Source organism: Bison bison, unplaced genomic scaffold (genome assembly GCF_000754665.1).
Source record: "Bison bison bison isolate TAMUID 2011002044 unplaced genomic scaffold, Bison_UMD1.0 scf7180017864036, whole genome shotgun sequence".
Classification (NCBI taxonomy): Eukaryota; Metazoa; Chordata; class Mammalia; order Artiodactyla; family Bovidae; genus Bison; species Bison bison.
The window spans coordinates 6,070,077-6,091,227 of NW_011494608.1; the positions used below are offsets into that span (position 1 = coordinate 6,070,077).

Genomic DNA, 21,151 nt, shown 5'->3' on the forward strand with positions numbered 1-21,151 from the left:
AGGTGTGTCACGGGGGTCTCTCACCTCAGCTACACGTGTATCGCAGCGCCTGAGGCCGGCACCTGGGGTGGCCTATTTTGAGTATGAGGACCCATTTTAAAAGCAGGATAACTTCTTGAACTCCCAAATGCCAGCAGCCATGCCTCTTGGGGTAACTGCTTCCCTGCACACAGCTCTGACCAGACTCTGCACGATTCTGAGGCCGCCCCGGGATGCACACATGGCCACTGGAGGGCCTACCAACGTGACCCAGCCACCTTCACACCCCTTCCTGCTTTCTAAGGCTGCACTGGGCCATGCGAGATTCTGTCCAGTGACGGGGCAGACGCCCTGAAGAACAGTGTCTGACATTCGTGAGCACCTCCCCTCCAGTCCACCCAGCAAAGGGCAGACGGGTGCACAGGGCAAGCTTCTGTGCCCATGCTAGGGCCTCAAACTACAGATCAAACTGAGCCCCACGCGACTCAAGGTGTCAGGTCAGAACCTTCACCAACGCAGGCCAGCTCCAGAGCCAGCTTCTGAACCACTGTGCTTGGGCGTCAGTGGACGGGATGGTGTCCACACGGCTGCTCCAGCGTGGAACGTGACCTCTGTGACACAAAGTCACAGCAGCAACAGCCACAGTTCCAGAGTTTATAAATTAGACTGCGACAGGTGCTTGTGTTATGTGTGTGTGACCCTTGGGTCAGGAAGACTCCCTGGAGGAGGAAATGGCAACCCACTCTAGTATTCACGCCTGGGAAATCCCATGGACAGAGGAGCCTGGCAGGCTATAGTCCATGGGGTCACAAAGTCAGACACAACTGAGTGACTAACACACACACACATATGCACACACACACACACACTGATGTGCTAAAAAGCCACAGCAATCCTACCTACCCTATTTCCTTTGTTGTGGAAATAAGAAACCAGGTCCCAAATCATGAGGCTAGGAAATGGCAGAGCTCCTCTGAGCTGGACTCTAACTTGACACAAAGCTCTATTCTCACAACGCACTCGACCGTGTTCTGGAAGGGCTGGGGAGCCACACATCATATCCCCGATGTCCCCTCCCCTGCGGTGGGAGCTGCAAACAGAGGCAGGAGCTGGCATTCTGCAAGAAGTTACTAACAGGAAGGAGCGTCCCCCAGTCAAGAGAAGACAGACCTTCAGAGTGCACGTCTAGGCACGCACGCACACTCAGCACCTGTGGCTCTGCACGTGCTGCTGCTTTACTTCTCTGAGTTGAAACTGAGACTGTGAAGACTGAGGTGATGCATTCACCACTGTGAACACAACGCTCCTGGTTTTGTACTGAGTGCACACACAATCAAGACACAAAACCACGGTTTTCTGGGAGAAAGCTCCACCTTTAAAAGTCTACTTCCCATGAATACGACTAGAGTAACTGTCAGCTTCTTATGTTCAGACTTTTACAGGTAAAAGGGAAGAGCACGTGGCACGGGGGAGGTATCTGCCTAACACGGTCATCTGAGTATGATAAAGACGATGCTAATTACCTTGACTGAATCCAGTAAACTCCTAGGGAAAAACCGCTTCAAACCAACATCTTTCCTGAAATACAGAAAGAAGTGAATTAACAAATGATAACACCAAATCAGTACATATAATGACACTGTTGCAAGAACATAAAAGAAGTTTATTTATCGTTCCACACATTATTCAAGAAGGAAATACATATATTAAAGCTCCAAATGACTGGCATAGTCATGGAACACTTGGGACAAGTAATTTTCTAGATGTGTGCAGAAAACATTGAGACAAGTTGGTTTAGGCAGAAAATGTTTTCGTAACCCTTAACTATTACAAACCCTCTAAATATTGCCTCTTTTACAATGTGTAAATAAACTGCAGTTTTTTGAACACTCTTTGAAAGTTAGCCTTATAAACCTCAATTCCAGCTGGATAATGCTATATTTATACAGAAAGTAGGCTGGCCTGATTAGAAAAAGATTTGAGTTATACCAGGGATGCTTAAATTACCTTAGATTAATCCTAAAATCTGATGATCCTTAAAAATAAACATTAGTCAATGTTTAAAATCTAAGTTTCACACAGAAAGCAAAACAAAAAGAGAAATTAAGTGATTGGCCTAAGGTCAAAAAACTGAACGTGAGGACATGTTGGAAGTCCCAGTGATTTTCTTTAGATCAGGCTACAAAACCAACCATTAATAACAAGTGCCTCACGGCATTCTGACCGAGAAAACAGGTGAGAGAATGGATCCTTCTCACGGGAAAGACTTGAAGGCTAAAGGAGAAGGGGACGACAGAGGATGAGATGATGGGATGGCATCACAGATGGCATATGAATCTGAGCAAACTCTGGGAGACGGTGAAGGACAGAGGAGCCAGATGCAGTCCCACAGGGTCACAAAAAGTCTGACACAACTGAGCAACAACAAAGTTTCTACTTATTGATACTTTGGATATAAGTGAGCCAGGCTTTTTGGCCACTAGGTGGCAATCACGCTAGTAAGATAAAGCAAAGCCTCTGGACATGAAAGATGATCAGGAGACATAGAAGATATAAAAGGATCATGGACAAAAATGAAATATAAGTATCTTTTACATTAAAAAAATAAAATGAATATAAAATATAAAAAAATAAAACAAGGATGACTTCACCCTTAACTATAAGTGAGCAGGTACTACAAACAAAACCACAGAAAACAAGTCAGAATTTATGTGGTTGACTGCATATCCAAACATTTTAATCCCCTATTTCACACTCTACTAGTTAGAACCTAAACCAGCGAACTCCTTGCTAAGTCCTGGTCTCAGATCTCATATCCTTTTATTATTCTATGACGATGATGGCGATGACGATGTTTAGCACATCCTTACAAAATCCTTGCTCAGCTCCCATGACACACTGTTTACTGGTTTTACTAATCAGCAAATTCACATAACTCTTGGCTTGCCATTCTTCTAATCACTCTTGCTTATAACTTCCCCTTCTTATCTTCTCAGATATGAACAAGGGGAAAGTGTCCACCCAAGTTCTTCCCTCTCTTGCTGCCTCCTAACAAGACAGGAACTTAGCATTCTAAGGATTTCGGAGCTAATCACTATGGGAAGTGGCAAAATAAGCACATAAAAGATAAACTAACACCACAGAGCATTTTCTTCCCTGTTTCCCTTGTCAGGGACTTGCTTTATGCAGAGAGTTCTGCCCTGGAATTTCGGCTTTGCAGAAGGATGGATCTTAATGCCTGGTGGATCTTAAGGGCTGTGACTTAACGCCTGTCGACCTCAGGTGACACCTACGTGTAACATGGGGCCCACTAACTCCTACTGACAACAGTGGTGCTGAGAGGAACGAGGAGGTGTTAGGGACCTAGAACCCTATGGGGGCAGCTTCCTCTCCTCTGGAAATACCACGGTTGCCCCTGCTGTCTGGTGAGAGTCTGGTCTACGTGCCTGACCAGCCGTGGTCTTGAGCAGAGGCAGGTGTGACCTAATGCTGCCGCGAGCGGAATGGGGAAGAACCGGGGACACAGGCAGGTGGGTGAGTGGACAGCAGACTCGGGAGGTGCTCTGGATGCAAAGCAGTGCTCAGGAAAAGGTGATAGGGGAAGGCTGATGCATGGGGACGGGGAAGGCTGATGCATGGAGACGAGGAAGGCCAGGGCCAGCTTTGGGAGGCCCAAGGCTGGAAAAACCTTATTCACACATATTAAGTGAACGTGAAATTGAAAGTCGCTCAGTCGTATCCAACTCTTTGCATCCCCGTGGACTGTACAGTCTGTGGAATTCTCCAGGCCAGAACACTGGAGTGGGTAGCCTTTCCCTTCTCCAGGGGTTCTTCCCGACCCAGGGAGCAAACCGGGGTCTCCTGCATTGCAGGCGGATTCTTTACCGACTGAGCTATGAGGGAAGCCATTAAGCTTATTATAAATGAATTCTCATGTCAAGGAATTAATTTGTTTCTCCTTTGGCACTACTTCTGAGAAGATTCAGACCTTGTCTGTTGCTTTAATTAATACTTTGTGGACATCATTCCTCTTAGATTTAAAGCTCAGGCAAAAAAGCAAACCAAAATCAACTTTAAAATATAACTGTAATGCAGATTATCATACAGTATCCCTATCTTATCCTCATCCCCAAACTCTCAAGAATTGAGTATCATTAAGAATACTACTAAGGTCCCTTAACCTCTAAAACGATACCTTACAGTCTTTTACAAATGGATAAATGTTAAAATTCTCTAAGTTTAGGAGAAACTGTTGTTGCTTCCTAACAAACCTCTCACCCTAGGCTACCAGGTAGCATCTATGGATGATGGATGGCTGGCAAGATTCAAGGGGCCTGGCGCCCTGGTGATAAGGAACACTGATTGCCTGGCACAAAGAGAAATAACCTTCTATCCTGGTTAAGCCACTGTCAATCAATTCATGCCAAATCTGTGAGCTTTCCCTTCATCAATATATTATCACAGCCAACTAAAGAAAGCATTAGATCACCAATGACAAGAAGGACAATTAAAAAAGAAATGAAAGCAACGCACCATCAGAATCAACCTCAGCTAATTTTAAATCAATTCACTGAGGAAATAGCAACAGAATATCTAATATTCTGCAAAGTGCCAGAAACACCAGGAGCTCCCTACATCAACACAGCTTACTCTAACAGAGGAGAGACAGTCACACCAACAACTACAGCAAGACACCTTTCTTTAAAGAGCAAACCACTTCATAAGGAAATGAGCAGAACTGAAAAGTTACGTGATTTACTTAAAATACTTGCACAGTACAATTCTGTACTGTGGAGAAGAATCATCGGTACGTAAGTCTTCCTTCTACAATGTTACATTAGGAACCATAATTCTAACACTGTATTATTAGCTTATTTTGGTTTCATCTGTCATCGTTAGCAATGCCATTTTTCAGCTAGATAACAAAACATTTTTCTTAACACATCCCATCTGACTCCTGTCTGTGATTTATAAGAGACATAAGTAAAAGAACCATCTGTGTGCACTCCAGAATGCGCCCTTGCACTGTGAGACCCCAGGAGGCCAAGTTGTGGGGTTGGGAGCTGGGGTTCCCCTCTGCCTACAGAAAAGGCACCATGGTTCTTCCAGAGTGGGAAAGACATAGAAAAAAACACTGATTAACTCTCTGGATGATTTAAAGAAAAAGTACAGAAAGTTTTACATTTCCCACTCTCCAAAGTTGGGCTGATTTTTTTTGCATAATTGAAAATAGCTATTTTGAAATGTGGTAAAGTTGAAGGTTCACTATGTTATAAATTACTGAGATTGTCCATACATTTTCTGGCAGAAACCAAGAAGCTATATGGACTATTTCAGTTTTTCTCCTTATGGGTAAGGAAAAAGAGAACCCAGAATAAACTAATAAAGAACAAGTAACATTCTGCACTCCTGCATAATTCTTTTCCATACCAAGAAAAAACATTCACACTTCTAAGTGGCTCCAGGCTACTAACAAACACAGTAGAAAGGACGGTGCCGACCGGCCAGACGCCTGGCTACCCATCCCCGGGCAGGACTGCCTCAGCGAGCACAGAGCACCACCCCCGGCCTCACCGTGACCACAGCCTTGCACGGGCCTTTCAACGGCCGCAGCAGAAGACAGAACAGAGGAAAGACCACAGTTAGACTAGAGTTGCAAACAGAGTGATGACGCTGTGAAAGACCTGCACTCAACATCCCAGCAAATTTGGAAAACAGCCGTGGCCACAGGCCTGGAAAAGGTCAGTTTTCTTCCAAACTCAAAGAAAGGCAATGCCAAAGAATGCTCAAACTACCACACAATTGCACTCATCTCACATGCTAGTAATGCTCAAAATTCTCCAAGCCAGGCTTCAGCAATACGTGAACCATGAACTTCCACATGTTCAAGTTGGATTTAGAAAAGCCAGAGGAACCAGAGATAAAATTGCCAACATCCACTGGATCATTGAAAAAGCAAGAGAGTTCCAGAAAAACATCTGCTTTATTGACTCTGCCAAAGCCTTTGACTCTGTGGCTGTGGAAAATTCTTCAAGAGACCACCTGACCTGCCTCCTAAGAAATCTGTATGAAGGTCAAGAAACAACAGTGAGAACTGGACAGGGAACAACAGACTGCTTCCAAATCGGGAAAGGAGCATGTCAAGCCTGTATACTGTCACCCTGCTTATTTAACTTATATGCAGAGTACCATCATGAGAAATGCTGGACTGGATGAAGCACAAGCTGGAATCAAGATTGCCGGGAGAAATATCAATAACCTCAGACATGCAGATGACACCACCCTTATAGCAGAAAGTGAAGGAGAACTAAAAAGCCTCTTGATGAAAGTGAAAGAGGAGAGTGAAAAAGTTGGCTTAAAACTCAACATTCAGAAAACTAAGATCATGGCATCTGGTCCCATCACTTCATGGCAAATAGATGGGGAAACAATGGAAACAATGACAGAATTTATTTTGGGGGGCTCCAAATTCACGGCAGATGGTGATGGCAGCCATGAAATTAAAAGACGTTTGCTCCCTGGAAGAAAAGTTATGACCCACTTACAGAGCATATTAAAAAGCAGAGACATTACTTTGCAAACAAAGGGCCATCTAGTCAAAGCTGTGGTTTTTCCAGTGGTCACGTATGGATGTGAGAGTTGGACTATACAGAAAGCAGAATGCTGAAGAATTGATGCTTTTAAACTGTGGTGCTGGAGAAGACTTTTGAGAGTCCCTTCGACTGCAAGGAGATCCAACTAGTCCATCCTAAAGGAAATCAGTCCTGAATATTCATTGGAAGGACTGATGCTGAAGCTGAAGCTCCAATACTTTGGCCACCTGATGCGAAGAACTGACTCATTTGAAAAAACCATGATGCTGGGAAAGACTGAAGGGGGGAGGAGAAGGGGATGACAGAGGATGAGACGGTTGGATGGTATCACTGACTGGATGGACAAAAGTTTTAGCAAGCTCCAGGAGTTGGTGATGGTCAAGGAAGCCTGGCATGCTGCAGTCCATGGGGTTCCAAACAGTTTGACACGACTGAGCAACTGAACTGTGAATAGAGTAAAGCTACCCTCCAAGAACAAGGCAAAATAAAGGAAATGACAAGATAACAAAAGCGGAATTTCACCTCCAAAGACACATTAAAAAAGAAATTCTAAAAAATGTGCTTTAAGAAAAAGGGTCCTTTTATTAGAAGACAGGCTGAGCTACAAGACAGAGTCCAGCCAACACAGTGACACAAGCAGGCCGCAGGGCTCCTCCTGACACCCCACAGAGCTGGGGGCGGAAGGCAGCCACAGGCGGGGATGCGGCGCCAGGGCTGAGCAGGCACCGGGACGTCCAGTTGTGCCACTCACGCCCTGGCTCTCACCGGAAGCCCCCATCCCCACCGCCGCTAGAGCCCCCTCAGCAGCCACCTGGGGGCTTCAGGAAGCAGATCGAGACAGTCCAGCCCCCCAAAGTCACTGTCAGATACAGAACACAAAATGGCTGGCATGAAAAGCTTGAAGAAATAAACAGCACAATCCTTATCTGTCCTTATTTAGTTTGTTAAGAGGCAGAACATATGGGACATGTGTATCCATAAACACACAACCACAAATATTTAGTACACTATGTTAATATATTAGGTTCAGAAGTCAAGTGATGAATTCCAACTAAAACAAGACAAACTGCTCGGGGTGCTAACTCATTTGTCACAACTGATACAAAAAAGGCACTGCAAGATAACTATCCCAGCTACTACCACAAAATATCATCTCACACGGTTCTATCTGCTCAAGACTAGTTCCCCAAACATTCACTGCTACTTTTATTTTAAATGAGCATATCTCCCCTGTAAAACCTTGTTTCCAAAATGACGGCAGATTACATTTTCACAGTGTGACACAGCTTGGCTGACCTGCCATGTCAAGTCTTATGGACAGCCTTTCACTTCACTGCAGTAACATCCTCCAAACAGCACAAGAATTTCAGTAATAATATGGCAGGAAAAGGTGCTGGCAAAAAGCTGCACCATCGCTAATGAAAATAAAACTGGAAATAACAAATACCAAAAATTTTTGCTGAATTAATTATCAACAGACAATTTGCAGAACTTTCAGCTTCCCAAGACATAAGCCCCACTTTGTCCTTTATGCATTTTAAACAATCTAACAGTCTAATGCCCACTAATTTCACTACTGGAAAAACGTTCAGTTATCCTAAATACTCTGATACACGAGCAACAAATAACTCCCATATTTTAACTAAGCAAAAAAGAAAAACAAACTTAATAAACTTAGAGACTATAAATAATAATTCAGTATAAATTAGAAGTGAAACTCCATCCCAATATGGTTAAATCTACAGAGACAGAAAAGTTTATTATTTACGTGTTAACAAGCCAAAGACTTGTTAACAAGTCTTAAGACATTTATCAACAAATTTAATGTTCGCTAACCCAATTAATGATTAATGTCATCAAGAATTCAATAATAGATTTTTTTTTAAGTAAAGATAAACTAGTAAAATCTAAGTCTGAAAAACGACTCAGCTCTGAACATGCACGGGCAGACCTAACGCCACACTTACTCCAGCACTTCGTAGTTAGACTTCTTTTCCAGGGCGTTGCCGCGCATCTCCCAGTACGATCGCCTGAAGCAGAGAAGAGAGACACTCACAGATCTGCGTGGAGAGCGTCTGCGATGTTAAATGACTAAAAACTACTGCGCAGCTCAGTCACAAACATTCTGACAGTAAACTACCAGGAAACAATAGACTTGAGTCTCCACATTACTCGTCCTCCATTAGGCAGCAGCAATCAGCTAACACACTGAAGGAAAGGGTCCAAGTTCGCTTTCCAAGAGAAAACTGTAAAGGAGACCAGTGAGAGACGGCTTCCGCCCCCCTCCCCCCCGCCGCCCCTGGGATATATAATTAAGGTTGAAAACAAATGTTCATGAAGCTGCTGACACTTATACTTAATGATCTGTGGGTCTTACAGGAACTGTTATTTCATAACTTTATACAATATAAAAAACAGGGATCTCCTGGGAAAAGTATCACTGTTTTGAGTACACATAATCAAGTTTTAGCTAATTTAACCAACTCATCTTAAACTGGCAGCCTGGGGTAAATTTTAATTAAAATCATAGCTGACAAAGGTAGAAATATTCTTTTATTCAAAGTTTAAAATGGTGGCACAGAATACATGACAAATGCTAACAGAAGTAAGAAATGCATTCTCAGCTTCCCATTCCCCACAATGGTAGCCATTAGACGCAGGTGATGCTTCACGTTCAAGTTTAAAGCAGTAAAGCTGCACGTCTGAGTACTCAGTGTCCGCCTCAGCTAGTGGCTGGCACGGGGATCTCAGACACTTCCTTCATCACAAAAGGTTCTCCTGGGGAGCTCAACCTTAGACTTGCTTACACACTTGTGCTCTTATCATTCCATTCTAACTATCATGAAATTTCATCTTAAAAGATTCTAGAATTAGCAACTTAACCTAATTCAGAATATTCTTAAATTTTACCAAAGTTTTTATTCAGTATTTTATTGATAATCTTTACGAGGAAAAGGAAAATACCTAGAAATAAAGGAAAACATTGCTGAATAAGACCTTGATGTCTAGTCATCTTCTTACCGTATTTCTAGACAACCCAACTTCAGTGCAATGTCCTGGTCCACTTGGTCAGCGATCTCTAACATATAATCGCTCTTCACCTACAACAGAAAGGAATGGGTACAACAGTGTCACTGTAAGAGTATGCTGCAGACCTAGTAAATGTGTGCGGGCATCGTCCCCACACTTCATGTCCAAAATGACCCCTGATGCTGGGTGTACAATGAGCAATGTCAGAGAACAGTGAGTCAGTCTTCTATTACGAAGAACTTTTATCACCCATGAGCACTTGAACGTCATCCGAATCACGGAACATCAAGCGGTTCTCTGTACCCTCTCATGTTGTTGAAGGTCCCTTTCCATGCAAACTTGTGTTCAAATTTTCTGAACTCAGACTGCAGCCCCAGCAGCATTTCTGGACCTCAACACAGGAGCAAGGAAATCTGATACTGTTTCAAAATCCACTGAATCCTGCAACTGACATGCTTCCACCTAACCATCAACTGTAACTCGTGAACCTGGTGCTTGAAGTGGGACATAAAGAGAAGGCTCTAACAGAAAGTGACAGCTGTCTTCCGAGCAATGACTATGAGGGACTGAGGTCAGTATCTGAGGGTGCTTATCAGTGTGAAAGTATTTTAAAGATGAGACACGTAAAATCTCACAGACGAGCATCAGGAGACCAACATCTGCAACTGACTTTGATGGCAGAGAGCACTCATTTTGAACCTCAGTTAAGTGAAATGTTACTTCTCCCCTCACAAGGAACTCGTTCTTCTCGTTAGTAGGCCTATCTTACAAAAAACTGCACTCCATTATTAAATTATGAATATCACCAGTACAGAACTCAGTGTAAATCAGTCTTGTCTCGTTACACAAGTATTTCAGGATACCCTCTACTTTGCCTCTTGAGCCTCAATCCTAAAACATTCACCTCTGGCCCTTTCCAGAAAAAAAAGAGTGCTGATCTCTGCTCTAGGAAAAATTCCAAAGATCCTCTTCCTCTACGACTGCTACCCAGCCTGTCAGTTCACCTGCTCAAAAGATTTCTACTCCCCAGTTAACTACTCCGTCCACTTCGTACTGACAGTTCATCATGATAAGTCCCCTTGAGAAGACCCCCAGCTCCCCAATCTCCCTTACCCCTTCACTTTAACTGCTTGGTAAAAACAGCAAACACTGAAGCCCACCGCCCTCTCCCTCTGCACACTTACTGCTGAGCAACTAGAGAAGCCCTGCTGTGTGTTTGGCTTTAAATTCATGATGACAGACCTCAAATGGCACCAGAAACTGCCTGGAAGCTCTGCGATGCCTGCCCATGAAGCTTGGCAACACACAGATGCGTATTTTCTCCAGTCAACCTGCCACATCCCTTTCTTAAAGATAAAATGAAAGTCTTCTCTTTAAAGCTCCAGCACCTAGAACCTGAGGGGCGGCTGTGCTCACCTACTCACGCCTTCTCCCAGGACGGGAGCGAGGCCCGCTCAGCCAGCAGCAGGCAGCCACCTGGCTCTGATCTAAACACCATTTCTTCTGAAACCTCTGCTCTGTTTTCTGCCTTAGCACCCACACCTGGGTAGTCGAGAAATACTGACTGACTGAAGAGAGAACCCATGAATGAAAGAATAAAGTCATCAAACTGGGATGTGGATACCTCTGTGTGTGAATGCTATTTTCCATGAAAGAGTTACAAGCATTGATCATTTCTGTTCCTTATACATAGCAGGCACTTAATGATGCCTACTATGATTCAATGGAATGAATCAATGGAAATGAATTACTCAACATCTCACTAAAGTAAGTAAAAAGCTTTGATTCTAGAATCACTCTATTTACACTTCAGCTGGCTTCTTCTATACAGCAAAAAATAAGTCTGAATTCATAAAGAGTTTTATTACTGAACACAAAAAAATGAAGAGATAAAAACAGTATCTATGTGAGTTAGAGAGACACCACAGTTGTTCAGAGCGACGTGTTCACTGGGCTCTCAGTTTACGGTTTGGTGCAGACCTGGAAGCAACCACAGCAGAGCATCAACTGCACGCTGAAGAAAACACACGGTTACAAAACTGCCTTAAGATAAATTACTAGGACTTTCAAACGCTATTCAAAGGTGGGAAAGTGTAATCACATGTTTTATTCATTCATCAAAAGCACACTCATATTAGTTGGAAAAAAAACAGAGGGAAAATTACTTCAACCATCTTTATGGAAAACCCCTTTATGTACAAACATGACTTGAAACTTCTGAGAGTTGTTTTTCCTACAGCAATGACCTACTACTCTTGACTGAGAGCTGCGTGCCCACGGCCTGAGGTCCGTTTGAGTCTGTGTTCTCTGCAAGGCGTGCTGATCCACGTGGAATGAGCCATCTCAGAAGAGCCTCTCCCTTCCCCAGCTCCAGAGGGTGTGTTCTCTGAACCACTGTGCACATCACGACCTGATGCTGTGTGCTCGTGAAATTTTCTGCAAGACGTAGGGTTTTTAACACTCAGTGCTCATTTCTTTACAAAGCATTTCTTGACTAACTTTCATCTCCTACTAACTACCGGCAGAATTCATTGCTTTCTTTTGTGAAATAAGTGCAATTCATTGAAGATTTACATGTGTGTGATATATACTTGCTTCGAGTAAAGATACTCATTGCCATGTCAGATAGACTTATGTATGACTCTCATTTAATCTTCAGAGCATCACTGTGAGCAGGACAGTACTATAATCCCCAATTTAGAGCCTTAGAAAGGGCCTAAGAAGACTGACGGTGACAGCAGAGGTACTGTGTTATATTCAGGGGCTAGGTAGTACGCTGTTTTAGATTCATTATTTGTAGTCTGTACAATGACTCTTTCTTAAGACAGGCTTTGGTCCTATTTTATACATGAAGACCAGAAAACTTAATTACTCAAAATTAATGTACTCAAGGTCACACAGCAAGCATTAAAGTTAAAACTCAAAACCCATCCACTGACCCTCACTACTCAAGCTGCAGTGTGTACCTACACCTCCTTGTGAACTCTGAGAAAGTGCAGACATTCTCCACCAGAAGGAAGATTAATGACCAGTGAGGACCACAGCGCATCGCCCCGGTAGCCCAGAGTCTAACACAATGGCTTCACACGATCTCCTACTCCATCTTACCCCTTGCTTTCCATCGTGTTCTCCTCTTATACCACGGATTACTACTGTTTACGAACTCCAAATCCAGCAAATTTGCAAGTTTTTTCCAAGCAAAGACCTTTCAAAGTTGTTTACTGTATTAAATTGTTTCCATGTTGATGTCAATTTCCTACTTAAAAAACAGGATGTATCTGGACTTCCTTCTGTGGGCAAGTATTATATTTACATTCATGAGCTTTTTCATCTTATTAAGCACAGGTTTTACTATAAAAACCTCTCACATTACTAATAAAAAATTCTAATCCTATGCTATGCTAAGTCACTTCAGTCGTGTCCGCCTCTGTGCGACCCCATAGACGGCAGCCCACCAGGCTCCCCCGTCCCTGGGATTCTCCAGGCAAGAACACTGGAGTGGGTTGCCATTTCCTTCTCCAATGCATGAAAGTGAAAAGTGAAAGTGAAGTCGCTCAGTCGTGTCCGACTCTTAGCGACCCCATGGATTGCAGCCTACCAGGCTCCTCCGTCCATGGGATTTTCCAGGCAAGAGTACTGGAGTGGGGTGCCATTGCCTTCTCCATCTAATCCTAAATTACTCCATGATTTATTTCATGCGCCACATCAATGCTTTGGCTACCTCATGAGATTTTTTTTTGGTCTTATTTTGGTCTCTTCTGAATGCTTTGTCAGCTACATGAATTTATCACACAGATCTGAAAGTCCTCAGTGGCGTGTGTAAAGAAGATGGGGCCGAGGGCAGACCAACGTGCAGAGAACCATCACTGCCTGCTGCACATCACCATTCATAGGCTACGCCACCTGAGAGATCCCAGGTCGTCAGCCAAGTTGGCTCGACCGTCAAGCACTCCTCCCTGTGTTCTTCCAGTTCGAAGGGTGGAGAGTCTGCGTACAAAGGAACTCAAAGGCAGTTCTCAACTAAAACAAATTCTTTGATCTTTCTCTTCAATACATAAGCTTAAAAAATATATAAAGAATTATGCTATCTTATAAGTCAAATGCTTTTTCAACAACTCACTAAGTCATTTCACATAGCATTTATTAATAATAGGTAGTCGTTTAAAGGCAAGCTAAAAATACCAGCAGGGAAGAGTGACTGATCGAATAATCATTTCTGCTTCCTATTTGTAAAGTCTTATATAGAGAAGATACACAAAAAAATATGGGTTGAATAGTATTGGGTTGGCCAAAAAAGTGCTTCAGTTTTAAACTAAAACTAAAAGACACATTTTCATTCTCACCAAGAACTTCACTGAACAGCATATTCACCCTTTTATTTCACAAACTTGTGCCGTTTTTCAAGCACCTTCATAATTCCATCTTCCCAAAACTTTTTACCTTTTTGTGCAAAGAACTGTTCCAGGTGCCTTTTACAGTCTTTCAGGGAATTAAAATTTTTTCCAATAAGGAATTTTGTAAAGACTGAAATAAATGGAAATCAATGGAAATGCAATGTCTGGTGAATACGGCAGATGAATGAGAACTTCCAGCCAAGTTGTAACAGTTTTTGCCTGGTCATTAAGAAACACGCAGTCTTGTGTTACCCTGATGGAAGATTATGCATTTTCTGTTGACTAATTCTGGTTGCTTTTTGTCCAATGCTGCTTTCAGTTGGTCTAACTAGGAGTAGTACTTGTTGGAATTAATTATTTGGTTTTCTAGAAGAAGCCCATAATAGAAGACTCCCTTCCAGTTCCACCATATATAAAACATTACCTTCTTTAGATGAAGACTGGCCTTTAGTGTGGTTGATGATGTTTCACTGCGCATGCCCCATGATCTTGTCCATTCCACATTATTGTACAGTGTCTACTTTTCATCACCCATCACAATTTGTTTTAAAAATGGAACACTTTCATTACACGGAGAGAACTGCACGTGGAAATACGGTCAAGGAGGTTACTTTTGCTTAATTTATGTGGAACCCGAACGAACCCGAACACAAAGTGATGAACGTAACTGAGCTGGTACAACTGACTTTAAATGCTTGATTTGGATATTTTGAGTATGCTAGCTAACTCCCATGTGGTATAACATTGATTGCTCTCAAATAATGTCTTGATTTAATCACCATCAACTTCAACTGGTCTACTCGACCGTGGAGCACTGTCCAGCGAGAAACCTCTAGCAAGAAACTTCACAAGCCACTTGTGACACGTTCAATCAGCCACAGCATCTTCTCCAGACACTGAACAAATTTTTTTCTGCACTTCAGTTGCATTTTTACCTTTCTTGAAATAATAAAGCATAACATGCTGAAAATGTTGTTTTTTTCTTCTATATTCAATATTAAAATGGGTACACAAAAATTCACCAATTTGGTTATCTTTTTTTAAATGCATGCTGATATGATAGCTGTCACATATAACATAACAAAACTTTTTTGAATGAAGTTAAACACTACTAAGTGCTACTAGAGCCATCTTATGGAAAAAACCAAACGAACCTTTTGGCCAACCCAATATAAGCATGACAGAGTTTACCTAACGACAACGATAAAACTTTGTTAAACAGGAGTGGAAAAATAGGGAAAAAATGTACGTTATTAAATCTACTTAAAGACGTACAGAAAATACATCTTCTAATGAGTCAGACTTAGACTTCTATTTAATTTTAACTTCTTTCTGGAACAGGACAGCTGATAATTGCCACATTGAACATTTCACGTTTTAAAATAAAATTTCCCACTTGCAGCTGCCATTTCAAAATGTTTTAACTGACAGAAAGCTTTACAGCCAAGAAAGTACAGTTAACAAAATCATTTCTGATAATTATCTGAATAAAAATGTGTAAAAACTAAAAATTGGAGTAAAAATATCAGAAAGGTTGATCAACAAGTGTGTCTTGGCCCCTCACACCTTTCTGCAGTTTAGGTTCTAAACCATAAAATTACCATAGAGCTTCCCACTGCAACTCTTCTTGCCAAATAAGCCACGAGTTCTGTTACCTTTAATGTTTTCTAAGAGCCACTAAATGGATACACTCATTTTAAATCTTAACATACTTGTAGGAAGAAACAGTGACAACAGACGCAGGCATCTCAGAAGCTCAAAGTGTCAGCGGTGCCAAATGGGTCCGACATGACATCAGCATTGTTGATGCAAACCTAGTTAATATAACAACTTCTTGACCGAACAGGGACATGGCCCTTCAAACTAATGGCCACCACAATTTGCAAAAGGTTGCCAGTCAAATACACTTTTAACAAGTCAGAGAGATAAAGAAGAATAAAATGTTATGTGGCAAAGGAAAAACTCAAATTCAAGGCAAAACATACTTTCGTGCTTTATAATAAGTCATCAGCTTTGGCATCAAAAAATTATTTGTTTAGGAATAAACAATAAAAAAATCAGAGAATCTCTGGCGGGGTTTGGCATCCACACTTCCAGCGCAGGGGCATGAGCTTGACCCCTGGTCGGGCAACTAAGATCCCATATGCCATGCCATGCAGCCAAGAAAACTTATTTTTTCAGACTCCTGCTCTACAGTGAACAGGGTTATAACAAGATTCTAGTTTATTTTTAGAGTGTGCTGATTAATATCTTTCAGAATGTTCTAAAATGGGTCAAAGCACACAGTGGCTCATTTGTGATATGTCTCACTTGTAGTCACGTTTAGGACATCTTTAAATGTAACCGTGTGCATCCACAGACTGATCTCCCACCAGGAAAGCGGCACTCTACGTCCACTGACACGTCGCTTTCCTCACGACTTCACCCAAAATAAGGGGCGTGATGAGCAGGGGCTTGGGCAAGGCTTCAAAACAGGAATAATAAAATTACAGTAGTTTATTATAAGCTTTCTTTCTCTTTCATGGGATGGAACTGATACAGAGAAAATCTTAACATAATTCTTTTCTTTCTATTCTGATAACAGAGCCAAAATAATAATAAATGATAAAGAAAAACCAGACCACCTGACCTGCCTCTTGAGAAACCTGTATGCAGGTCAGGAAGCAATCGTTAGAACTGGACATGGAACAACAGACTAGTTCCAAATCAGGAAAGGAGTTCGTCAAGCCTGTATATTGTCACCCTGCTTATTTAACTTATATGCAGAGTACATCATGAGAAACGCTGGGCTGGATGAAGCACAAGCTGGAATCAAGATTGCCAGGAGAAATATCTATAACCTGAGATATCCAAATGACACCACCCTTATGGCACAAAGTGAAGAAGAACTAAAAAGCCTCTTGATGAAAGTGAAAGAGGAGAGTGAAAAAGTTAGCTTAAAGCTCAGCTTTCAGAAAACTAAGATCATGGCATCTGGTCCCATCACTTCATGGTAAATAGATAGGGAAACAATGGAAACAGTGTCAGACTTTATTTTTCTGGCTCCAAAATCACTGCAGATGATGACTGCAGCCATGAAATTAAGAGATGCTTGCTCCTTGGAAGAAAAGCCATGACCAAACTAGACAGCATATTAAAAAGCAGAGACATTACTTTGCAAACAAAGGGCCATCTAGTCAAGGCTATGGTTTTTCCCATGGTCATGCATGGATGTGAGAGTTGGACTATAAAGAAAGCGGAATGCCAAAGCACTGATGCTTTTGAACTCTGGTGTTGGAGAAGACTCTTGAGAGTCCCTTGGACAGTAAAGAGATCCAACCAATCCACCCTATAGGAGATCAGTCCTAAATACTCACTGGAAGGACTGATGTTGAAGCTGAAACACCAATAATTTGGCCACCTGATGTGAAGAACTGACTCATTTGAAAAGACCCTGATGCTGGGAAAGATTGAAGGTGGGAGGAGAAGGGGATGACAGAGGATGAGATGGTTGGATGGCATCACCGACTCAATGGACATGAGTCTGAGTAAGCTCTGGGATGGACAGAGAGGGCTGGTGTGCTGCAGTCCATGGGGTCAGAAAGAGTCAGGCATGACTGAGCGAATGAACTGAACTGAAATAAACTGAATTCTTTTAAAACACAATAACAAAAAACACTCAGAAGTGTTCACTATTTCCCAGTGTAGACCCTAAAGATTCCCACACGTGAAGTTCAACAAAATACCAGGTTCATAAAACACATGCAAGAAAACACGCCACTGTGAATAAGAGTCAGCACAGCTCACACAACGGTCCCAATTTCCTGTTTGTTACTGACATGTGCCCATGAGCACCCTTGCACATACGCACACAGGTGCATCTTATTTCTTTAGAATGAATCCTCCGAAGTGGAATTATTAGTTCCAATCTTATGAAACTGCCAGTATGCAACTTAACTTACAAAACTGTCAATGTCAATGGTGTCACATACAAATCTGAATCTATTTAAAGCTCTTGGTATTCTTGCCAATTCATTAGTTCCGACAAATCATAGCGTTTTTCTTTTTTCTTCCATCTTGGTAATTTCGGCACATCTACCTAGCCCCACGTAGCATCAGTTAAGCCTGATCCACGGGCCGAGATGAGCAGTAACACCGGCCATCAACACAGGAAAGGGGCATTAGCTTCTATTTTCCTGTAAATCACAGGTACTTGGTAGGACATTATAAAAGCATACATGAAACAAAAGAATTCTCAGGATCTTCCCGACCCAGGGACTGAACTCAGGTCTCCTGCATTGCAGGCAGATTCTTTACCATCTGAGCCACCTGGGACTAGACTAATTATTAGGATGAAAGTGAAAGTCGCTCAGTCGTGTCCAACTCTTTGTGATCCCATGGACTATACAGTCCATGGAATTCTCCAGGGCAGAATACCGGAGTGGGTAGCCGTTCCCTTCTCCAGGGGATCTTCCCAACCCAGGGATCGAAACCAGGCCTCCAGCACTGCAGGAGGATTCTTTACCAACTGAGCTATCCTGTGGCTCAGTTGGTAAAGAATCCGCCTGCAATGCGGGAGACCCCAATTCAACACCTGGGTCAGGAAGATTGGCTGGAGAAGGCATACACTACCCACTCCAGTGTCTTGGGCTTCCCTGTGGCTTAGCTGGTAAAGAACCCGCCCACAATGCAGAAGACCTGGGTTCAATCCCTGGGTTAGGAAGATCCCCTGGAGAAGAGAAAGGCCACCCACACTCCAGTATTCTGGCCTGGAGAATTCCACGGGCTGCATAGTCCATGGGGTCGCAAAGAGGTGGACACGACTGAGCGACTTCACTTCACCTCAGGCTGAAGAGAAACTCTAGGAATGGATGAAAGCAGAGGGGGGTGGCGGGGCGGGAAGGTGTGCATGCGGAGCATACGGGCAGGACGAGGTGTGTCCCATACCACAGCAAGTTGCGCACACTCAGATCGGGACTTGTGCGTGATGTGCTGAGTCCTCAAAGCTGGGTCCTGTCTACAGACCGGAACTCCAGGGTGGCAGACAGTAGGGTCTCATTTCATCAACATAAAGACTCTCTTCAGGAGGTGTCATATACCCTGTGAAGAAACTCATGGAGGCACCTGGCATCATGGAGCTGTGACATGTATGACCAGCACAGCACACCTCCAAGACGCCTCACACCCCTCGGGCTTTACAGGGACCACTCACCTGAGTCACAGAGACTGCACTGAGACACGTCCCATCAGTAAGGGAAAATCTGGGATAGGCCGGCGCGGGTGCTAGCTTTTAATCATATACACAGAAGCAAAGGCTTCTGAAAGGAAAAACTAGGACAACCTAGTAACAGTGTGAAAGGAACAAAAACATTGCTGACTTTCAGGTTAGCCTAGAAATTATAAAAAGGAATAACTGAGAGCTATTTAGGCCCGTCTCAGGCATCCTGGAATCAATGTCACTGAAGTAGTCACAGATGCCTTCAGTGGGTGGATTAATTTTTCAAAGAAATTACACCAGTGATTCAAATCATCTACAAGAGAGAAGAACAGAAGTATGTCGCCTATCTAAACCCATCAGCCTCTTCCTTCTTACTTTCCTGCTCCAGTTTGTTCAGTCTCTGAGTCCATCAAATCCACCCACTAAATCTGCTTACTACCACACCTTTCTACCTCCCAACTTTCTAACTTCTTGCCTAAATAGCTAAAGAGCCCCCAACCTGCTTGCAGCCTTTTTAAGATCCAATCCACCCCGAGTACTGCCACCATATTGGGGTGGGCTTATTTAAAAAAAAAAAAATTCCGATCAAGACATTCCTTACTTAAATTCTATAAATACTCCCAACAATCTGCAGGAGAGAACCTAAAACCTCTCCTTACACGGTGTGGTCCCGGCTCTCTCGCCCATTTCCTTTCAAACCACTTTAGCACAGATTTCAATGTACTGTGTTTTATAAAGCTCATCTCTTCCTCAGCTACAAAGTTCCTTAGACGACATCTGGCAAGGGAGCCGCCTGGACTCGACACCTCCCCTGTGCCAGCACCCCCTCCAAGGGACGTCACGTCACTTGGGCTTGCCAACAGCATAGGACCAAACACAAAGCAACTGCTTACAGGAAGCCCCCTAGACGGAGAATTCAGAGTTTATGCCACGCGTATTTACTGCCTAACTAAAACCTTACAGGGGATTCAGAATTTACGCCACGCGTATGTATTCTACCCTTATGGGCAGTAAGAAAGCTACTTTTAGTTTAAAAAGTCACTTCTGGTTTTACACAAACTGCTACTGAAATTATAATGGGGACAGCTGGCTCTGGATAAACATCTGACAAGTTTCTTGATATTCAGGCACCATAATTATACTTGAATTAAAGACAGAGCAAAGGTTGTATCACTTAGGACTTACTGTTTCTACTTAAAATAAGTCTTAAGATTTGCCCAAGTATACAAAAATTCACAAAGTAACAAAACTCCTAATTTCTTATGAGGTATAAGAATCTCACTGCCATACAGTGACAAATTAATATTCTCCCAAATGTTAGGCTTAATCTAGTTCTAAAACAAAACCACGAAATAAACAGGATTCAAAGAAACAAAGGAAAAAAATGTATTAAAGCACTCTTCTATACCTGTTGATAGAAGAAATTCAAAGTTGGCTTGTCTTCAGTAAACTGGTTTAGAAATCCTTTTGGCAAATAACGAATTCTCAATTCATATCTAAAAAATAATTAACAAAGGAAAACAATTAGAAATAGGTCATTTCTTTTTCACAGTCCAAACAATATTGAGTATGGCACTGCCAATTACTGAAATATTACTCTAAAAATAAGTTTAAATATAATCTGTAAATGTTTCCTTTTGCTGCAAAAAATAAAAAAATAAAATGTGCATGTGAGTGTGCTACAGCCCGAGGTTCCCGCAGGAGACAGAACCTGACGAGATACCCAGAGGGCACCCGAAGTCCCTCCAGCCCCACCGCCCGGGGGCAGCACCAAGCTCTGCGCCTGAAGGCGAGCTCTCCCTGCCTGGAGTCACACAGGATGTGTCTGCTCCCTTCAGGAGACGGCGCCGTCTCCTGCTCACGGCAGCACGCCAGCCCTGCACTGTGCAGCACACCCCAGTGACTCATCCACGCTACCCTGAAGGCTGCTGAGCACTTTCCACCTCGGGGCTATGAGG

General features: G+C 42.8%; 1 protein-coding gene across 10 annotated transcripts in view; it reads right to left on the reverse strand.

Moving 5' to 3' along the window:
* The window catches only part of PTK2 (protein tyrosine kinase 2), a 194,671-nt gene that overhangs the window by 84,896 nt on the left and 88,624 nt on the right, over positions 1-21,151 (reverse strand). For all 10 annotated transcript variants that reach the window (XM_010834795.1, XM_010834796.1, XM_010834794.1 and 7 more), the window contains 4 exons: positions 20,602-20,689; positions 9,594-9,673; positions 8,540-8,602; positions 1,503-1,557 (listed from right to left, as the gene is read on the reverse strand). In XM_010834795.1, coding sequence (XP_010833097.1) covers positions 1,503-1,557; positions 8,540-8,602; positions 9,594-9,673; positions 20,602-20,689 — 286 coding nt within the window. The remainder of the gene's footprint in view (positions 1-1,502; positions 1,558-8,539; positions 8,603-9,593; positions 9,674-20,601; positions 20,690-21,151) is intronic.